At 37.3% G+C, this 22372-nt stretch overlaps 1 protein-coding gene and 1 long non-coding RNA gene across 2 annotated transcripts in view; one reads left to right on the forward strand and one right to left on the reverse strand.

Moving 5' to 3' along the window:
• Positions 1 to 197: 197 nt before the first annotated feature.
• SRSF12 (serine/arginine-rich splicing factor 12) overlaps positions 198 to 22372 on the reverse strand; it is a 27794-nt gene continuing 5619 nt past the window's right edge. Inside the window, exons 2-5 of the mRNA XM_014530145.1 lie at positions 14794 to 14930; positions 13878 to 13989; positions 13598 to 13739; positions 198 to 4071 (exon numbers count right to left, since the gene is read on the reverse strand). Of these exons, the coding sequence (XP_014385631.1) occupies positions 3702 to 4071; positions 13598 to 13739; positions 13878 to 13989; positions 14794 to 14930 (761 nt within the window). The 3' untranslated portion in view covers positions 198 to 3701. The remainder of the gene's footprint in view (positions 4072 to 13597; positions 13740 to 13877; positions 13990 to 14793; positions 14931 to 22372) is intronic.
• On the forward strand, positions 9151 to 11601 carry LOC106724096. The gene is made up of 3 exons (XR_001359860.1): positions 9151 to 10085; positions 10324 to 11039; positions 11418 to 11601. It is a non-coding gene; the product is annotated as an uncharacterized LOC106724096 (long non-coding RNA).

The following is a 22372-nucleotide window of genomic DNA, read 5'->3' on the forward strand; positions in this document are numbered from 1 at the left end:
AGAAGTTGAATCAACGTAAATATCTTAACACTTCTATCAGGGAATACTACATTTCTAAAATGGTTTATAACTCCATTATCTTTATACTTAATTTGTGAACACCTTTTAAAAGATATACAAGATATAAATTTTCCAGAGGGCCTAAATCAATCTGGTAGGCCAATTCCCAAGTTAATGCAATGATCCTAAATACCCTATTTTTTTTAATTGAGAGTGATTTTGATGTTAAGTTGCATAATCATTTATTACTTGAAAATGTTTCCTAATCAAATACATATGAGTTCTGACTCAAACGCACACATCTCACTGAACTACTGATTCTTAAACTCTTGGGAGCCATGGACTTGTTTGAAAATCCACAGTGCCTAAACCTGAAGGTTTGGTTTCATGACAGATTATGATCCTCTGCACCAGAAGTAGCATATATTTATCTATATAAGACCTCAAATATGCTCCCACCGTTTGGAAAATTAATTTTTAACTCTAAGAAATCACAATTTTAATGTAGTTTAGAAGTATTACAAAAATATTTCTAAATGCTTATTCCTTTAAACTTTGACTAATTTTGCTTTTTGCAATGGGATTAGAATAAAGGCAGGAATTCTTATTTGTAATATAACAACAGTATGTCTTAGAATAGTTGTATCTCACGTAAACACTACAAATAATATCTAAAGTCCTGAAATAAGATAATTCACATTTAAAAATAAATTAGCCCAGTGGCATAAGATTAAATCCTAAACTCCAAATAAAAAATTTGGCATTATCCCCCATTATCTGTTTGCAGATGCAAATATCAGCTGCTATATAGAAACTGTATATTACTCATGGGGAGAAAGAAAACAAGCAGGGGTAGTGGCCATCTTTATTTTCTTTGTCATTAACTTACCCTCTATCATTGTAAACAAATGGAGGTAGGTAGTGCCCTACACTAAACTTGGGAAGTAACTGAGTCAACATATTATCTTTAAAGAAAATTATTACAGATGTGTAAAACATTTGCTTTATTTATTAACAATCTTACACTAAGTATCCTTTCTTAAGTACTCCAAGAAATAATTCTGTAACAAAAGTGAACCCTAGAGTAGATATACCCAAAAGATAATTTTCCTGGGTACCAGTACAATTTGTAGTCAATTTCCACTCAGAGTCACTGAACCTATTTTCATTAAAGCCTATAACAATTTATTTTTAATTCTCTTTTCCATCTAAACATTACCTTAGTTTAGCATATATCTGTCAAAGACTATTCTATTCCAAAAAGGCAAAGCATAGTAGTCAGGGAGAGGCAGTCTAGAGCCCAGCCACCCGCCAGCTCCAAAGTCTTAATAGCTGTTGACCTTATGCATGTCCTTTAACTTCTCTGCATCTCACTTCTGTATCTGCAGTGGTATTTACCTCATAAAGCTATTGTGGTGATGAGGGAATAATGTAAAACTTACAGAACAGTGCCAAGTGCATAGTTATATACTCAAAAAAGTATGAACTACTATCATTCCAGTTTTTCCATCAAACCAAATAGCATCCTCCTAACCAGCCTAGGGATCACAATTTGGAAAACCAAATGAGATGTAAATGTAAGGATTCAGCATGTTCAGAAACATTGCCTTATCAAATTATTAAAATAATGGCTAAATGCTTAGTAAAGACACTACAATCAAATCCTTGTATTTGGTATCCCTGTATATGTAAACCCAAACATTTATTTAGAAAATATAAAAAGTTACTATTAATAATTGTCTTGCTCTTTTTTCAGACTGTCTTTTAAATTTTCAATAGTGCCACATAATTTTGAAACTAAATTTTATTACAAATGAACATGAACTTCAAAGAGTTGTAGTACTGAAGTAACTTCTGCTATGATTAGAGAATTTCTACTCAGGAAGTACAGTATACATGAATTTGTGGTACTTGCCCAAATATTACAAGTATATAAATCATTTTGTAAAGTTGTTTCTTACACATAGGATCTAAAATTCAAAGAAAAATGGAATTTGTATTCAAAACAAATAGAAGCAACACTGGCTTCTATATGCTAAATCTATAAGACAAATTTTTTTCTTAAGCACTCTAGATACAAATATTAACTGTATGGGCTGAAAACTTTTTAATTTTCAATGTAATTCAACAAGGTACACAAGTAGAACTCTATAAATATATCCCCTATAAGAATCATATTTATCACAAATACTACCAAAACCCTCTGAAAAACATAAACTACAAACACATTTTAAAGAAATTCTCATTTTTAACAACTACAAAAGCAATGAATAGCAATAAAGTTATTTGGTTTAAAAAACGAAGGGCAGTGTAATGTAAATACAAGTACTGGATTGTTTTTGAGGATGCAGTCTTGAGTTTCTTAATACAACTAAACACTTCCAAAAGTAGTAAGACATACTCTATACAATTTAAAGGCTTGACCTAAAGCTCTAAAAAGAAAAATTAAGCAGTAGATGAAAAGTAGGTATGTAGAAATAATGGTATAAAATATTATTTTTATACAATGGGTACCACCCTTTAAAGAGATAAGGCTTAATATGATTATTTTTGGATTATGAGTGTTGCCCACAATTTTTATAGTAGTCTCAAACCATTCAAAATTCAGTATTCAAAAAATGTTTTGCTATTTCTGAAGTGACTGAATATAGTACAGGATGCAATTTAATGTCAACTTACCTATGCTTTTCCACCCAATAAAAATAAAACCTTTTTTGAGCTTAGGAGAGAATCTATCTTTTGAATGATTGATCTCTATATAAATTCAACTTTTAGGGATGTCAGAATTTTGTAATATGAACTAATCTCCACTGAGAATTGGCCCAAGTTTAAACAGAAGACACAAAAGAGACATAGGTGTCAAACAGTTTAAGTCTGCCCTATGCAATTATATAGTCATAATTACTTTTTACATGAAAGAGATTTAAAGTAAAAAATATTTTTATAAAAGGTATTACTAATATTACTAACTAATACAGTAGTCCCCCCTTATCTGTGGTTTTCCTTTCCACGGTTTCAGTTATGCATGATCAACTGTGATCTAAAAATATTAAATGGAAAATTCCAGAAATGAACAATTCCTAAGTTTTAAATTGCATGCAGTTCTGAGTACTTCATCTCATCATGTAGGCATTGTAATCTCAAAAGAGTGAGGCCAGTACAATATTTTGAGAGATCACATTCACATACCTTTTATTATAGTATATTATTATGTCTATTTTATTATTGTTGTTTATATCTCACTGCGCCTAATTATAAATTAATCATGATCATAGGTATGTGTGTATAGAGGAAAACAGTCTATATAGAGTTTGGTACAATCTGTGGTTTCAAGCATCGAACAAGGAGGGTTTTGAACATATCTCCATGGAGACGGGGGAACTACTGTACTTATATCAAAGTAGAATTTTCTAAGTTAGTTCCATTTTACGCATTTCCTTTGAAAAGTACCCTTCTGCCACAATGTAAACAAAAATGGTCCATCAAATGGTAACATTAGACATCAAAATTTGTGGTGTGGGCCCTTAAATGGAGACCAAATCTTTATTAACTCAAAGCTAGAGAGGTTTTGTTTCTTGTACATGCCCAGAGGTAACTAATATTAACTCACATTTTCTGTAAGCCTTGAAGAATTTTTATTTAACATAATGAGAGGTTTAATAACTTAGATTAAAGACTATCTTGCACTCTTCTCTTGTTGTTCACCAACTGTTTTTATGACGATAACTCCGAGATCTAGAATGTGATCGAAAATGAGAGTGTTTTGCTGTCTGTGCTTTTGTTTCAGAATTGGTATACCCTTTAGGAGATTTACATGGGGATCTTACTATGGAGTCAGAATGTCTTCCATGTGATCTTGATTTTGTTCCTGAGCTAGTCTGCTTTTGAGGTGAACTTGATTGTGATTTTCCTATTGATTTTGATCTTTTTTCTAAGGACTTGGACCTGGACCGTCCTCTAGAACCAGAATTCCGTCTTGGAGTTCTTGACGGCCTTGCTGAGGTAGACCGCCTTGGTAGTGACTTGGAGCGAGATTTAGACTGGCTATAAGAAAGTCGCCTGTGTCGAGACCTGCAAACATCCACAATGTTAGAGTATATATTTCACACAAAAGCAGTTAATAGATTAGGAAAAAACACTTGCAGGAAATTATATACTTCAGATAATATTAGTTATGTTTTTATTGGCTAAGTTAAAAGAAATAATTCTAATTTTATTATGCATGCTTTTGGTTCAAACATAACAAGTTTGTAATACTCGTTATATAGAATATATAACCAAAAGATATTTACTTTGCTACATACTAGTAATTCTTATGACATGGGTCAGTTCTGAAAAATACCCTGCATATTTAGTATGGGTTACACAACTCCCAAGAGGTATGAAAATCTAAAGAAAAAAATGTAAAGAGAGAGGGAAAGAAAATAATTATTTAAAGTTTATCAAATAATGCTTGTAACAACAAAAATTTAGATGCAGGACTTCTGAATTCTACCATGATAAAACAGCTTGTACTAGATTAATCTTCCCATAGAAATTAACTATATAAAAAAGGTAGACAAATGATGATGGAAGGAGACTTAACTCGGGGTGGTGAACAAATGATACAATATACAGAGATGTATTATAGAATTACACACCTGAAACCCATATACTTTTATTAACCAATGTCACTCCAATAAATTCAATTTTAAAAAGAGTAAAAGAGCTCCAGCCAGTGTGACTCAGTGGTTGAGCACTGACCTATGAACCAGGAGGTTATGGTTCAATTCCAGTCAGGACACATGCCCGGGTTGTGGGCTTGATCCACAGTAGGAGGCGTGCAGGAGGCAGCCGATCAATGATTCTGTCTCATCACTGATGTTTCTATCTCTCCCTCTCCCTTCCCCTCTGAAATCAATAAAAATATATTTAAAAATAAACAAAACAATTAAGAGAAAAAAGTAAATAACATTTATAAAACAACTGTGGGGAATAACCAACACAAGCAGAACTTGAGGGGTTGTAAGCCATGGTTTGTTTTTGTTTTATTTTGTTTGTACTTCTATTGATTTTATAAAGGAAGGGAGAGGGAGAAAGAGAGGGAAACATCAATGATGAGAATCATTGATTGGCTGCCTCCAAAACGCCCCACACAGGGGACTGAGCCCACAACCTCAGCATTTGCGCTGGCTGGGAATAGAACCGTGACCTCCTGGTTCATAGGTTGTCACTCAACCCCTGAGCCGAGCCAGCTAGGCAAGCCGTGGTTCTCTTACTCAGACCATTTTCTTAATAACAGCATTGGAAATAGAGCCCAACTAGAAAATGGTTATTTGACTAAGCTGAAGAGACAGAGGTTAGAATTCAGGGCTACCAAAGTGGCTGAGACTTGAGAGGCAAAATCCAAGAGATGAGAGAATTACAGACAAAAACAAAGCATAAAAAACCCTAAATTCTGCTTACAAATTCTCAAGTCACTGGCCATCTTCTAAACTGTGCATGCCCAGGATGAGACTCCCAAGAGGTCAGAAAAACTGCAGCTGCACCCTAGCCCAGTGATGGCGAACCTACGACATGCGTGACTTTTCTTTGTTAAATGGCATTTAAATATATAAAATAAATATCAAAAATATAAATCTTTGTTTTACTACGGTTGCAAATATCAAAAAACTTCTATACAGCGGGGCCTTGACTTACGAGTTTTTTGAGATACCAGCTGTCTCTCGGCCAATTTTTTTGCATCGGGTTGATAGAGTAATTTGAGTTAACGAGCTCCTTAACGAGCTCGGTCTCGGAACGAATTAAACTCGTAAGTTAAGGCCCCACTGTATGTGACACGGCACCAGAGTTAAGTTAGGGTTTTTCAAAATGCTGCCACGCCGAGCTCAAAAGGTTCGCCATCACTGCCCTAGCCGGTTTGGTTCAGTGGGCAGAACGCTGGCCCACGGACTGAAGGGTCTCAGGTGGGATTCTGATCAGACCCGGCAGCAGACTCAATGCCCCGCCCTGGTCCGGGCATGTGTAGGAGGAGGCAACCAATGGTGACACGAGCATGTTTCTCTCTCCCCCCTTCCCCTTCCATTTGTTGTAAAAATCAATGTCCCCATATATGTTAGTTACTCTTTCACAATTGCCTCTCTTTGTTCAACCTAATTTAAAATCATGTAGATGCTGCCACTCATTTGGTTCTTCATTTTTTAACGAGGGCGCCTGTGTCAGGTGAACTGGGTTAAATAAATGTGAATGCTTTTATACTGTGAAACCGGATCTGCCAATTTTCTTCTCAGGCCCAGCCGCAGACCCTAACAGGCAGAAGAGTTTTGCCTCTACATACCCCACCAGCGCCCGTGATACTACAATTGCTGCAGAGTTGTTTTGCGCAGAGGGTCTAGCCAAAAGGGCAGAAACGGAAAAAAATTATTCGTTCTCTAAAAAGAAGGGAGGAGCACTCGGTTTCTTAGGAAATCCAGGGTGAATGCTGCTCTCCTTTATGCCGAGAGCTGCAGACAGTCGCGGTGAAGCCCGCGTTGAGACCCCCATCTACACCGGGCACCTGCCCCGGAGAAGATCGGCCGGGATGGGGGGACACTCAGCCCCTGGGCCAAGCCGGCCGTGGTTCTTTCACTCAGACCATTTTCTTAATAGCAGCACTGGGGGTATCGCGCACGGAAGACTCTCATAACAGATCCACGCCAGGACCAGGGCCCGCCAAGGCGAGGAATTTAAAACTCCCCCAGCTGCGGCTGTCTTCCGGCTGGTCGCCAGGCCTAAGTAGAGCGAATGTATCTGCTTCAAGTATCAGAGTGACGTAGGTGACCAGAGGCGGGGATATGTAGATGAGCACAGCGCGGTGACTGCTGGTTCGAGTGTATTAACGGAGCAAAATTTCCTCTGGATATCCAGAAGAACGTATCTTAGTTTCTGTCATATAAATAACACTGCAACTTAGAGTCGAAGGGCAAAAGAACGCTCAATATAATTAACCATGACCTTAAAGTGTGTTGAGGATGATGGTGATGTGCCAGGAAGGCTCCTCACCTCATACTTACCTGGCAGGGGAGATACCATGATCACGAAGGTGGTTTCCCCAGGGCGAGGCTTACCCATTGCACTCCGGGTATGCTGACCCCTGCGATTTCCCCAAATGTGGGAAACTCGACTGCATAATTTGTGGTAGTGGGGGACTGCGTTCGCGCTCTCCCCTGGTCAACTGTTTTACAAAGATAGCGTTTGTGCCCGGTAACCTTGGTGTCTTTTTTTCAATTAGACACAACAAGGCTGTGCAGGAGTGATTACTGCTCCTGTTGGTTCATTTACATGTTCCCCCGGGGAGAATGCTCCACCAACCGAGGTACCTTACTGGATTCCTATTTAAGTTTTCACTGTAATTGTGGAATGGTTGTTATGTAGAAGGAGAACTATTGAGTATAAAGTATTGAAATGTGCTTGTAGCTGAAAAGCCCCGTGGAAACCAGGTGTTGGTGAAGATCTGGAAAAACTGGAATTCCTGTGCACTGCTGGTGGGAAAACGAAGTGGAATGATGCCTATAGGAAATGTATGGCAGTTCCTAAAAAAAAAAAATATAAGTATGCAGTTTTCATATGATCCAGCGATTTTACTTCTGGATGTATACACAAAATAATTGAAAACGGATTTGAAGAGCTATTTGTACATTCCTGTTACTAGCTGGCAGCATTATTCACAATAGCCAAAGGTGGGGGTAAAAAGAAATAAAAATAAATGGAAAAATATCCTCAGGTGAGGATTTACAAAAAAAAAACAAAAAACAAAAACCTGCTGCTGAAAGACTGAATAACTGAGCTGAAATTTTATCAGAGACATACTGCTGGGGACAGACTAGAGTTCAAGACTCCGAAAGGTCAAGGAGTCTTAAGTAAGAGCCCAGCTTTCCAATTAAAAACCCAGAAGGGCAGTATCCTACAGGTAAAGACCAGGCCCTAGGAATAAACGTGAAGCTAAATAAATCAGCCTTATCAATGCCTCAAACTAAGCCTTGAAAGGGTCAAGGTGATCTGCCAATACTCTGCCTGCTAGAAGAAAACAACTTTCTTTGGAGGATGGTAGCATCCAAAGTTTCTATAATTTTTCATTAACATCCAATACAAAATTATAAGGTATGTGAAAAATAGATTAAAATGATTAAAAACTAACAAAAAAAAAGATAAAATAACTACACCCAAAATAATTTGGTATTATTGTTATTCAGACAGGAATTTTAAAAATTACTATGACTAACATGTTTTAAAAAAATAAGAGAAAAAGACAAAATAGATGAAAAAGATAGAAAATTTCAAAAGAATTTTGGAGTCTATAAAAAGAAACAAATGGATATTTTAGAACTAAAATATATATATCTGAAGTTAAAGTCACTAAATGGATTTAACAGCAGTCTAGATACAACAAGAAATAGTGAACTGAACTGAAAAACAGATTATTAGAAAAATATTATACTGAAACACAGTAAGAGAAAAGGAATTTTATGAAATCCAGAACAGAACATAAAAGATATTTAGAACATAGTCACATGGCCAAAAGGACAAACTGAATAAGGCAGAAGTATATCTGAAGAGATAATGCCCTAAAATTTCTGAAACGAATAAAAAGCATCAACTCACAATTTTGAAAAGCTCAATAACCCAGGTAGAATAAGTACAAAGAAAACTACACCAGGTATCTTTATATATAAAACCCTAATATGCAAATAGAACAGCGGAACAACTGAACAACCAAACAACCGGTCGCTGTGACGTGCACTGACCACCAGAGGGCACATGCAGAACATGGCAGGCATCAGATGCAGTGGGATGGTGGAGCAGGTGAGTGGGGCAGCCAAACCAAGGCCAGTCCCAATTGCCCCTGAGGGCTTCTCCATTTCCCCCTGCTCTTGAGGGGCGATCAGGGCTGGCAGCCACCTCTCGTACCTGCTGCCAGGGACAGCCCCACTTGCACCTGCTGACAGCACTGGCCCCACTCGCACCCACTGCTGGCACTGGCCCCAGTCGCTCCACACTGTCAGCAGGAGCGGGGCCGGCGCCATCAGTGAGTGGGAGCAGTGGTGGCAGAAGTGGGGCTGCCAGCAGATGGGACTGGGGGCCGCAGCAGGAGGGGCCAGGCGGGGGCAAAGAGGGTGGGCCAAGACCCACCCCTGTGCCCCACCACAGCCTTGCAGCCCACAGTTCCTTTTAAGGTGCACAAATTCGTGCACTTGGCCCCTAGTATCACAATGAAACTGCAGAAAACAAAGCCAGAGAGAAAAATATGGAAATCTGCTAAAGAATAAAAGACATTACCTTCAAAGAAGCAACATTAAGAATTCCAGCTGACTATGGATATTAGAAAAACAATGGAATGATATTTAAAAAGAAAGGGGGAAAAAAGTCTTTACCAACCTAGAAATCCATCCCCAGCAAAAATATACTTCAAACATTAATATGAAATGAAGATGTTTCAGACAAACAAAAGCTGAAAGAATTCATTGCCAGCAGACCTATACTATATATAAAATATACTAAAAAATTTTTAAATGAAGAAAAATAACCTTAAACAAAAGCATGGAATTACAGGAAAGAATATAGAGCACTGAAAAGTATGAATATATTGATCTAGAATATATTCTGGAATAAAAGCAGTCTTTTAGAAATTATTAAATTTCATTCCTGTGGTACATAGTTCTAGAAAAAAAATAAAAAAACAGAACACTGTCCTTGAAAAAAAAACCTAACATGGAAAAAAAGATGCTATTTTAACATTCTTTGAGCTAGGGACTACTGCTAAATGCTAGGGATACAAGCCTGAATAAGACAGAAGTCCTTGCTCCTCAAAGAGCTCATAGTCTACTAATAGCAACAAACTAGCTTCCCACCCCCCCCACCCCCACATCTACTAAAGGCAAAATAAGAGACGTGTTTTTAGTCCAAAGTAATATCACATATACTGTATATATGTACAGTGCATGTTTGGTTTATATGTATTCTCTCTCACATGAACACACACATGTAAAATCTGATCTTTGTGAATACTTTGAGAGCTAGGTAAGATATACATTCTCTATAATATAATTTTACAGATTAAAAAAACCGAGGTCTGCCGAAACCGGTTTGGCTCAGTGGATAGAGCGTCGGCCTGCGGACTGAAAGGTCCCAGGTTCGATTCCGGTCAAGGGCATGTACCTTGGTTGCGGGCATATCCCCAGTAGATGTGCAGGAGGCAGCTGATCGATGTTTCTCTCTCATCGATGTTTCTAACTCTCTATCTCTCTCCCTTCCTCTCTGTAAAAAATCAATAAAATATATTAAAAAAATAAAAATAAAAAAAACGAGGTCGGTGAGGTTAAGCAATGACCTTATAACTAATACAAAGCTACTCCATCATGATTTGGAACAAAAGACGTTTTTTTGTTTGTTTGTTTTTCTCCAGCTAAGTATTATACTTTACTTCAACTAGAAGATGGTTAACTAAGGCTCTAATGTATTTGGAAATAATGTATTCTTAATGAATGAAAATGGACAACTTGTTTTCTTTTATAAACTAAGTCTATCTACCAAGACCACTGGATATTCAGTATGTCAAGACAGTGCTGCTTTAAGCACAATATTATATCTACTTTGAACTTTGATATATAAGACTTTCATTTTATGTGTACACTAGCCACATCATTATAAATGTATGATAAATTATACATGTATTGTTTATATATAGTCTATACATGTATAGTATATATAATAGTATAGAGAGATATATAAAATTCACAGTGAATGAACTGTTGAACATCACTCCCGTACACTATTCATGTCCCCTGTGAAGCCAGAAGCAATACCAATGGTATTAGTTGTGGATGTAGTTCTCTCTTCCTATTTTCCCTTCCACTTGGCTGGAAGGATTGGTGCCAGGCCACTTGGAGCGAAGACTCTCTCACCAGCTCTAGTACATATATCCTATTTTGAGCTTTTTTTTTTGTCTAGGCTCTTAAGAGTTGAGGAATGGAGTCCTGGCCAGTGTGCTCAGTGGATTGGAGTACCATCCTGTACACCAAAAGGTTGTGGGTTCAATACCCTGTCGGGGTGTGTATGGGACATAGCTGATGGATGTTTCTCTCTCTCTCTCTCTCTCTCTCTCTCTCTCTCTCTCTCTCTCTCTCTCTCTTCCCCATCTTTAAAATCAATAAACATATCCTCGGGTGAGAATTTTTTTTAAAAAAAGAGAAAGAAATGTAGCTAGTGTAATGGAGAGACTGAATTTTAGAAAGAGTTGAAGAATGGAGGGACTAGAGTGAAAGTGAACAGCCCTGGTGATCGTCTTTGATTTGAAATTCAGTGGGCCTATATAGCTTAGGTATACTATATACAGTCCAGGAGAGCTCACTCTTATTTACTAGAGGATACAAGTCTAAATATTGATCATTCTTTAAGAACAGAATTCACGGCGAGGCCCTCAGTAGACAGAGAAGTGCAGACGGAATTGGAACCTCCTGCTTCAGCGAGATCATGTTTCTCCAGTATCACCTCAATGAACAGGGAGACCGGGTCTATACCCTGAAGAAGTTTGATCCTATTGGACAACAGACCTGCTCGGCCCATCCGGCTCGGTTCTCCCCAGACGACAAATACTCTCGACACCGAGCCACCATCAAGAAACATTTCAAGGAAGGTCCCTTAAATTTCATGTCTCTCCTGCCACCTGAAACCCCTCTGAGACTTTTCCAAAACCAAGCTTTTCAGTCTGTGAGCCTTGAGGCCTTCTTACCACCCTTGCTCTTTGGAATCGGTGTCATCATTACCTTAGATCAGTGATGGCGAACCTTTTGAGCTCGGCGTGTCAGCATTTTGAAAAACTCTAACTTAACTCTGGTGCCGTGTCACATACAGAAATTTTTGATATTTGCAACCATAGTAAAACAAAGACTTATATTTTTGATATTTATTTTATATATTTAAATGCCATTTAACAAAGAAAAATCAACCAAAAAAATGAGTTTGCGTGTCACCTGACACGCGTGTCATAGGTTCGCCATCACTGCCTTAGATCATGCTTGTGTGAAGCAATCATGGTAGCACCCCCCTTAAAGTAAACAAGTTTGAGTCTGCTTTTCGTATTTTGACTGCCACGTTATTAAAATGATTTGAAAGAGAAAAAAAAAAAGAACAGAATTCACTTTAAAATTTCTATAAAAAATTCTCTATGAAAAAATTTCAGCATTAAAACTCAGAAAAATAGTACAAAGTTTTAAAAACTTAGGCATGCTAATACAATTTGTTATTATTTAAATAATTTCACCAAGTAATTAATTTCCATTGTGATTTACTATTATTCTAACAGAAACAAACAACTGGATAGCAAAATAGGGAACCTGCAAATATCTTTTTCTGAAAAATTTACTATTCTTATGTCTTCCTATAATACTACCATACTTGGAATTTATTTTTAAAATCACTAACTTTTTATAAATATATTTATTTACATTAATTTTAATGTCAACCACCATCCCTTCTTATGAGCTTTTAATCACTAGCCACATTGGTATGAGAAAAACATTCTTTAAATCACTTTAAAAATATGTTTTTACTAATTTTTAGAAGGGAGAGGACAGAGATAAGCATCGATGTGAGAGCGTAACATCAAATAGCTGCCCCCTGCACACCCCATGCCGGGGATCAAGCCTGTAATCTAGGCATGTGCCCTGACGGAGGAATCCAAATGGCAACCCTTTGGTGCACAGGACAATGCCCAACCAACTGAGCCACACCAGCCAAAGGAGAACTTAACATTCTTAATTGTTGGATTCATTTAGGAAATTTTTATTTAGTTAACATTCCTCATTTCTATTTGCCAAATATATATTTTTTAATATGTTGCTTTTTTCACTATGTATTATCTTTCCATTCAAAAAATTGAGTCCCGAGAAGAAACAGAAGAAAAAAATAAATGAAAAGCTTAATATTGGGAGGTATTCAATAAGCGTAAATTAATCTTTCTATAAAAGATGATTCTTTATGAATATTATTCTGGTGGCCTGGTTTTTCTGTACATGTGTGTGTTGTTTTTTTTAAATAATATTTTATTGATTTCAGAGAGGAAGGAATAGAGAGACGGAAACATCAATGATGAGAGAGAATCATTGATCGGCTGCCTCCTGCAGACCCCTTACTGGGGGATCGAACCCGCAACCCAGTTATGTGCCCTGACCGGCAATTGAACTGTGATTTCCTGGTTCATAGGTCGATGCTCAACCACTGAGCCACACTGACCGGGCTCAAAGCTCCTTAAAAGGTTTTCCAGCCTGGGCTGATATGGCTCAGTAGATTGAGCATCTGTCTGCAGGCCAAAGGGTCCCGGGTTCAATTTCGGTCAAGGGCACATACCTTGTTTGCAGGCTCCTCCCCAGCCTGGGCCCTGGTTGGGCACATGCAGGAGGCAACCAACCAATGTGTTTCTCTAACATCGATGTTTCTCTCTGTCTTTCCCCCTCTCTTCCACTCTCTCTAATAGATCAATGAAAAAATATCCTTGGGTGAGGATTAACAAAAACAAACAAAAAAATGTTTTCCAGAAAAAGTAGAAAATTAAGTTTTCAATACTCTTGTATTTGATACTCACTCTTTAAGGCTATCAGACCGCCTCCTATTTCTTCCCCATGAAGAACTTCTACTTCGAGTTCTCCGTTGGCTGGGGCTTCTTGACCTCCTATGGTCACTTGGAGAACAAGGGTGACGTTCTTTTGATTTCATTTGGCCTGGTGCTAGAATATGAAGTGCAAGACCTCAGTCACAACCGCTCAAATCGTATTATTTTCTAAAAGAATTTTAAACTAAAAAATCTGTCATTGCTAAAATTCATTCTGCTGAATAAACAAGATCTAACATTTAGTCACACTTACTTTTGCGGTCACCTTGTGCAAACTGTATTTCAATTTGACGGCCACATACCCATTTTCTATTGAGGTTATAAAGAGCATCTTCAGCATCTCGAACATCTTCAAATATGACTAGCTGTTAAGGACACTTTGAATGTCAGATATTAAGTAAAAATGTTATTTTAAAAGAATTATTTAGGTGACAGAAAATTAATAGAGAAAACAAGTTCAAGTTATTAAGTTCACATCTACAATATAATATGAATCAAAAAAAATTTTACTTTCATTATGAAAACAAATGCTCATTATGATTTAAAAGAATGAATCTAAAAATAAAAAACGTGCAACTATATTTTAAATGTATACATTAGTATAAATGTATAATTTATGCTGTATAAATGTATAATTTCAAACATGTAATGAGAACAAAATACTAGTAAGTCCAACACTGCCCTTCTCTCAGGTAAAAAATTCATCAGGTTTTTCACTAAAAGAAATCAGCATGCAGAAGCCTGTATTCTGAATTTAAATTACTCTTTTCAGCAAAAAGCTTTTTAATTATGATATTTTGGAGCAATTACTTATAAACAAAATGCACACACATAACTGAGCTAAAACACATTTTCAAAACTGATTTAGTTCTTTAAAAATGATATTTACCTTTGAACCTACTGCTTTAAAATACCTTTATACTTTTATTACTTGGGGTATAAAAACATAGAAGTAATCTGTAAACGTATGGAATTACATATATTGGTTGGTAATAACCCACTAAACTCCCTTATCTATGTAAATTATATATTAAACCTAACTAAAATAGAAATAAGCTATATAAAATGAAGAGCCGTATTTTAGGAGGTTATTCACTGGTTTAATTTTTTTTTAATAGAAAACAGAAAAAGCCAAGAAATGCAATACAATATGAGACTTTGGCAATTACCTCAATGTCACTTGATCTTGAACCTTGACCTTTACTCTTTAAGGCTTGCAAGATGTACTTTAAAAGAGACGAAGAACCAACAAAATCAGACTTGGCTTTGACTCTGGAACTCTGAGTAAATGTAGGAAAGCCGAAGTCTCAACCTGGTGTTGGCTTTGTCTTTTGCTTGATAAAGACTTCCCTCTTCCAGGTCTTTATCTCTGTGTCCACCCTCCCTCTTTACTCCTTGATGCTTGAACTTTAGGTGCCTTTTGTCTCGCCTGCTCGGTTTATGCTCGGATTCTAGCTAACAGGTTGGTTCAAACTGGGGGGCTCTTGCCAGCTACTGTGGACTGCTTTAGATTTTCTGAGATAAAGAAATAAACACATTTAATTAGGCAATATTAATCTCATAACATATGCTCCTGAATACATATATGTAATTTGCACATGTATGTAGTATATTCAAATGCACACAGTAAAATAAAGGATATTGAACATAAGCAAATCCTCTTGGGCGGCGGGTGTAGAAGTCAAGTGGAATGTAAACGTCTACTATAGGGCCATACCGACCAAACTCACGGCGCAAGTCCTCAGGCCTGAATTGTTTTAGAAATAAGGCAAAGAAATATGAGTAGCTGGATTAAAATATCATGCCTACAGAAATCCAGTTGAAACCCTCAAAAGAAAGTACATTCTCTGTACTAGCATTACCTAAAATTATCTCTCAGAAGACTCACCCAGGGTTCACAAGTGAAAGAGGGGGAAAAAGAAGAAAAATTCTCAGGCCTCCCTTTCAGAGATTCTGGTTCAAGAAGTCTGGATTAGAGGCTGGAAATCTATGTTTTTACAAGCACTCCAGGTGGCTGTCATGGATACTCAGGTTGGAGAAACAATGACCCACATCCACACCAAAGTTATTCCTATTACAAGATTTTTCAATGGTCATATAAACAGCCCTAACTATTAACTATTTCATTAGGAACACACTCATTTTCTTCATTAGAATTTCATGTTTATGTTAGATTTTGTTTTCAGAGCACAAAAATTAAAATTTAAAGAAGTCTTAAAATCTCTCGGCCACTGAACAGTGGTTGAACATCAACCTATGAACCAGGAGGTCACAGTTCAATTCCCAGTCAGGACACATGCCCAGGGTTGCAGGCTTGATCCCCAGTATGGGGCGTGCAGGAAGCAGCCGATCAATGACTCTCTTTCATTGATGTTTCTCTCTCTCTCTCCCTCTCACTTCCTTCCTGAAATCAATCAAAATATATATTTAAATAAGTCCTAAAATCATTTCTCAGGTTTTGAAGAAAAATGGGTATTTTACATTAAGCATAAAGCAAAATAACTACTATGTTCTCAAATTTGACAAGTATTTTTGAGCCTCCTATATGCCTTTTACTGTGACAGATATTAAAGAGGGGATACCCACGAAATACATAGCTTATCTGTCTTCATAGAGCTACAATTTAACTGAAGAGACAAAATACTTAGCATTGATATCTGACAGTTATGGTGCATTTATATGCTAGCTTCTGCTTGCCCTAACACCACTAATTCTCACAACTCTATGGTTGTTTACAGATGAGGGCACAGACAGATTAACTCACTATGGTCACTGAGCCAGCAAGTGACAGAACTGGAATCAAACTCTCACAGTCTGACACTAGTCTGTGTTCTTTTTATTTATTTTTTATTCATTGACTGATTTGAGAAAGAAAGAAACATTGATTTGTCATTACACTATTTGTGCATTCACTGGTTAATTCTTGTATGTGCCCTGACCAGGGAGGGATTGAGCCTGTAACCTTCACATATCAAGACAACACTCTAACTGAGCTAACCAATACTGTGCATTTCCTCATGGAAACCTTAAGAAATTCAGCACCAAGCTATAGGCACAAAACATGGCTTTTATTTTTTAAAAATATATTTTTATTGAGTTCAGAGAGGACGGGAAAGGGATAAAGAGAAACATCAATGATGACCCCAATACAACATTGTTCCTATAGTAACAGCAGAAAGAAGCAGCTGTGAGGAGCTCGGCTCCTCACAGTGAGGATCTGAGCTATGTGCAGGAACTCCCATTAATTGAGACTTTTCATTCTGTTTTATCAGAGTGCATATAGGTCTTATTTCAGGAAAAGTAAAACAGTCATTTACAAAAAAAATCAATTATCCTAAGCATTTTAATAAAAAGTTAAAACAAACAAAAATAAATTAATTTTTTTTTAAAAAAAGAAACATCAATGATGAGGAAGAGTCATCGATTGGCTGCCTCCTGCATGCCCCTCACTGGGGATCGAGCCTGCAACCCCAGCATGCATCCTGGCCAGGAACTGAACCAACAAACTCTTGGTGAATGGGTCAACCCTCAACTACTAGGCCACAGCTGGACCCTTTATAGTTTTATCTTTTACACTTCAACTGATAATCCAGTTCAAATTGTGATGTGAACTAGAAGTTACAGTTAATTTTTTCCCTTTATGGATATCCAGTTATTATGGCATCATTTGTTTAAAAGACTCCTTTCTCCACTAAATTGCTTTGATGCCTTTGTCAAAATCAATTGACTCTGTAAGTGTGGATTATTTATGGACTCTCTATTCCGTTCTATTGATCTACTTGTATGTCCTTAGGCCAGTATCACACTTTCTTGATTACTGTATCGCTTAGTAAGTCTTTAAGTCAGTAGTATAAGTCTTTCAGTTTCAGTAAGATTTTTCAAGACTCTGGCTATTCTAGATCCTTACACTTTTAGAATTAACTTGTTAGCTTCTATATTTTAAAAAGCCTGTGATCAGGAATGCTTTGAATCTATAATATAATCAGTTTGGGAGAAAAATTAAAAACTCAGTATTTTGTCTTTTAATCCAAGAACATGGTATATCTATCAATTTATGTTGGTCTTTTTATTTATTTCATTTTTATTTGATTTTTATAAAGAGAAAATATCAATTTGTTTTTCCACTCATTTGTGCATTCACTGGTTGCTTCTTGTATATGCCTTGACTGGGTTTTGAACCTACAACCTTAGTATACTGGGAGGATGCTCTAACCAACTGAACTATCCAGCCAGCACTTATGTTGGTCTTTTTAATTTCTCTTGGCAATATGTTGTTGTTTTCAGTGTAAAGATTTGTTGTTGTTGTTAATCCTCACCAGATATATTTTTTTTAGAGAGAGTGGAAGGGAGGAATAGTAGGGGAGAGGGAGAGAGAGGGAGAAAGAGATTGAGGGAGAGATTGCTGTGAGACACACATTGATTAGTTGCCTCCTATACATACCCTGATCGGGGCCAGGGATCGAATCTGCAACCCAGGTATGTGCCCTTGACCGGAAATCGAACCTGGGACCCTTTGATACATGGGCCGACACTCTAACCCAGCCGTGGGCAAACTACGGCCCGGATCCGGCCCGTTTGAAATGAATAAAACTAAAAAAAAAAAAAAGACCGTACCCTTTTATGTAATGATGTTTACTTTGAATTTATATTAGTTCACACAAACACTCCATCCATGCTTTTGTTCCGGCCCTCCGGTCCAGTTTAAGAACCCATTGTGGCCCTCGAGTCAAAAAGTTTGCCCACCCCTGCAACCCCTGAGCAACTCTGGCCAGGGCTAATTTGCTTTTTTAATTTGCCTCATAGAGGGGTTGTGAACTCGATTCCCTATGTGCCCGACAGGGGATGAACATCCAACCTAGGTATGTGCCCTAATGGGGAATCGAACCAGTAATCTTTCGGTGTACTGGATAATGCGCCAACCAACTGACCACCCAGCCAGGGCTTATTAGTTGATTCTTGTATGTGCCCTGACAGGATGGATCCCACAAGTGGGCGTATGGAGATGATTCTCTAACCTGCGCTATTCAGCCAGGGCTCAGTGCAAAGTTTTAACATTTTGGTTTGTTGTTGTTAAAATGGTTTGTTGTTGTTATTCTTAAGTATGTTTTTGACATTAACATAAATGGAATTTAAAAAATATTTTACTATTTTCAATTATTTGTTGTTAATATATAGAAATAAAATTTTATTAAGTTTACCTTGTATCCTGATATGTTATTAAAACTGATTATTAGTTATCATAGTTTTATGTAAACAAACATGTCATCTAAGAATAGGGACAGGTTTTACTTCTTATAATTTTTATGTCTTTTATTAACTTTTCTTGCCTTGCTGCACTGGCTAGGATCTGCAATAAAATGCTGAATGGAGGTTGTGAGCATGGGCATCCTTGTCTTGATCTGATATTAGGGAGAAAGCATTCAATTTTTACCATTAAGTATGGTGTTAGCTGTAACTTTTTCATAGGCTGAGGAAGTCCCCATTTATTTCTAGTTTGCTGATACTTGTTGAATTCATGAAATCTTGTTGAATTCTAATGCTTTTTTTTACATCACCATTAATGTTAACATCAATATAGTCTCAGATACACTGTAACCAAAGAATATTACTAAGTATGTCCAAGAGAAGTACTGATCATTCCTCCCCAACCTAACATGATATTATACATCAAAATGGTAATGTTATATTTGGGATTTGACATTACTTTGTTCCATTAGAAAACTGTATTGGAGATTTTTAAAAAATTACTCTTCTACACAATAAGAAAGCAAAGATATTAAAATTAATATTCTGCCCTAACCGGTTTGGCTCAGTGGATAGAGCGTTGGCCTGCGGACTGAAGGGTCCCAGGTTCGATTCCGGTCAAGAGCATGTACCTTAGTTGCGGGCACATCCCCGGTGGGGGGTGTGCAGGAGGCAGCTGATGGATGTTTCTCTCTCATCGATGTTTCTAACTCTCTATCCCTCTCCCTTCCTCTCTGAAAAAAATCAATAAAATATATATATTTTTTAAAAATTAATATTCTTCCTGATCCACCTCTTGTTTTACTAGTGAAAAGAAATTTAACAAAATTTTAAAGTATATATACATATTTATAATATATAAAATATAAAAAGAAAAAAAAAGCTCTACTTTCAGAGCAAACTTTAAAATATAAATATGTAAAGCTTTTATTTTATTTTTATATTTTTATTGATTTCAGAGAGGAAGGAAGAGGGAGAGAGAGATAGAAACATCCACGATGAGAGAGAATCATTGATTGGCTGTCTCCTGCACACCCCACACTGGGGATCAAGCCTGCAAACCAGGCATGTGCCCTGACTGGGAACTGAACCGTGACCTCCTGGTTCATAGCTCGACACTCAACCACTGAGCCATGCCAGCCGAGTGTAAAATATATTTTTAAGTCTTTCTTTAGTTCTTATGTTCAACTGCATTCCTAACAAATTTTATACTAACCCATAGTGACTTGTAATGTCTTGTCCATTATCACACATATTAAAATGGCCACTTCAAAGAAACATTTTAAATAAATTTTGGCTTTGTTATAAACACTTTTACTAAAGAAAATTTGAAAACAGGAAAAAGAAAAACCACTCAAATAGATTTCTTTCCAGACTCATTTTTTATATGTAGTTTCTCCTTTCCTCATTTTTAGGTAATTGAATCATACAGTATATATCATTTTATAACCTGTTTGTTTTGTTTTCACATTTATCCCAATGATTTTCTTTATAAGCATCCTAAATGTCAAAGCTAATTTTAATGTCTAGGTGTCATACTGCTAGTTAATTTACACTATATGCCACCTTGTACAAAAAACTATAGGTTACATGTGTAGTATAGGTTACATGTGTGATTCTACTTTCATAACACTACTCAGCAGCTGTGCAATCTTAGGCAAGATACTTAATCTCTCTAAGCCTAAATTTCTTATCTGTAAAATGGAATTATTAAAAAACATATATTATAGATTTACTGTGAAAATTTAATTAAGATAATAAGGGTAGTGTTTAGTATAGCATCAGGGACATAGTGAGTACTCAAAAATGTTAACAATTATTATTTCATTAATACAATCCTCCTAGATTTTGATTGTCCCCCAGTAGCAGAGTTAAGAAGTGGTGAAAAATGGAAAAGAAAATCAATAAACCTCAATTATCAGTCTTGATTACTCAGAGGTGGATTATCTAGATTAGAGGTCATGTGTCACCTGCAGATCAGGTGTCACCTGTAACATGTGTTTTATTTGGCCTGCACAATGTTTAAACAGTAAAAAAAAAAACCAACAACCAAAAAAAAAAAAAAAACCCAACCCTGTTGAAACAGGAAACTGCCAATATTTTACATCTTTTATTTTTTTAATTTTTATAAAGTGTTTCTGCCAAATTGAAGACAACTGCCAGGAGGCAAGATGTCAAATGCAGTATTTTAGAGCTTTTAAATCTACAACAATTGGAATTTCAGATGCTTTAACTTAAACAATGCTACCATTTTGAAACAGAGCACTTACACAAAATACAAGTTTCTGACTTGTTTTGAAAATCAGGAAGATATGGCAACAGGTCTATATGTCTACATACTAGTTATCAGCTGGAGCTTAGTAGCAGCTGCTGTCCCCAGGAGATGGCACATCTTGTTTTCCATTTGCTACAGTCCATACCACCCTATTGTGTCTTATAACCTGACAACCTCACTCATTCCTATTACCCTGGCTGGCCCCTGTGGCCACTGGAATTGGAAACCGCTAATTTCTGCAGACACACACTCTGGGGAGACACGATGCTTATTCAGTATTCAAGGGATCTGTTTAACTGTGGAATTTTTTTTTTTTTACCTTACCCAAATTACAAATTGTGCTTGTTTTCTATGTAATGAATTGATAAACGGGTTGAGAGAAGAACTGTAAGCACACGCATCTTTCAGAGGCCAATTAAGGTATATTAACTCCCCGTCTACAGTTGTGACATATATAAAAGTAGGGCCCTAACCAGTTTGGCTCAGTGGATAGAGCCTCGGCCTGCGGACTGAAGGGTCCCAGGTTCGATTCCAGAAGAGTGCAGGAGGCAGCTGGTCCATGTTTCTCTGTCATCCATGTTTCTAACTCTCTATCCCTCTCCCTTCCTCTCTGTAAAAAAATCAATCAAATATATTTAAAAAAAAATAAAAGTAGGGATCAAATTAAAAAATACTTAACATCTACCCCTCAGAGGTAAACTGTGATTTCCAGAGATGGCTCTGGAGTTGAGGACTCCAATATATTTTATTTGTATCGGGGAAGCGCCGGGTAAGGCATTTAAACTCTGGGCTCAGCTCTCCCTTCTGTGCAGTCAGGCAACACCGCATCTCTCTGGAGGCCGGGGCATGAAGGCCGGGTGGGGGCACATTCAGCCCCGCTCCCGCCCCTCGCCGTCCCCCTGGCTCCTGTGAAGGGGGAAAGGGCTGTGGGAAGAAGTGACTTGCTAAGTAAGCCCTCTGTCTGGGCACAACGTGGACAGGATTCTCCAGGGGGGGTGGTGGGTAGACTGAGAACATGCAAAACCGACCGGCGAAGTCCATGCCAATCATGAATAACGGGTGTTTCCCCTGTATTCAGAACTTTAAAGAAAACCACAGAAACCTCATCACTGAAGTTACCCTCTGCGTATAGTGCAAAACGGAGCAACGGAGGCAGTTTAACCTGCACACCTGTCAGGAGGCCGACGCGGGGAGGAAAGCCGAGGCCGCAGTGCGCGCTCCCGGCCGTG

The sequence above is a fragment of the Myotis brandtii genome, unplaced genomic scaffold (genome assembly GCF_000412655.1).
Source record: "Myotis brandtii unplaced genomic scaffold, ASM41265v1 scaffold1171, whole genome shotgun sequence".
In the NCBI taxonomy this organism is placed as follows: Eukaryota; Metazoa; Chordata; class Mammalia; order Chiroptera; family Vespertilionidae; genus Myotis; species Myotis brandtii.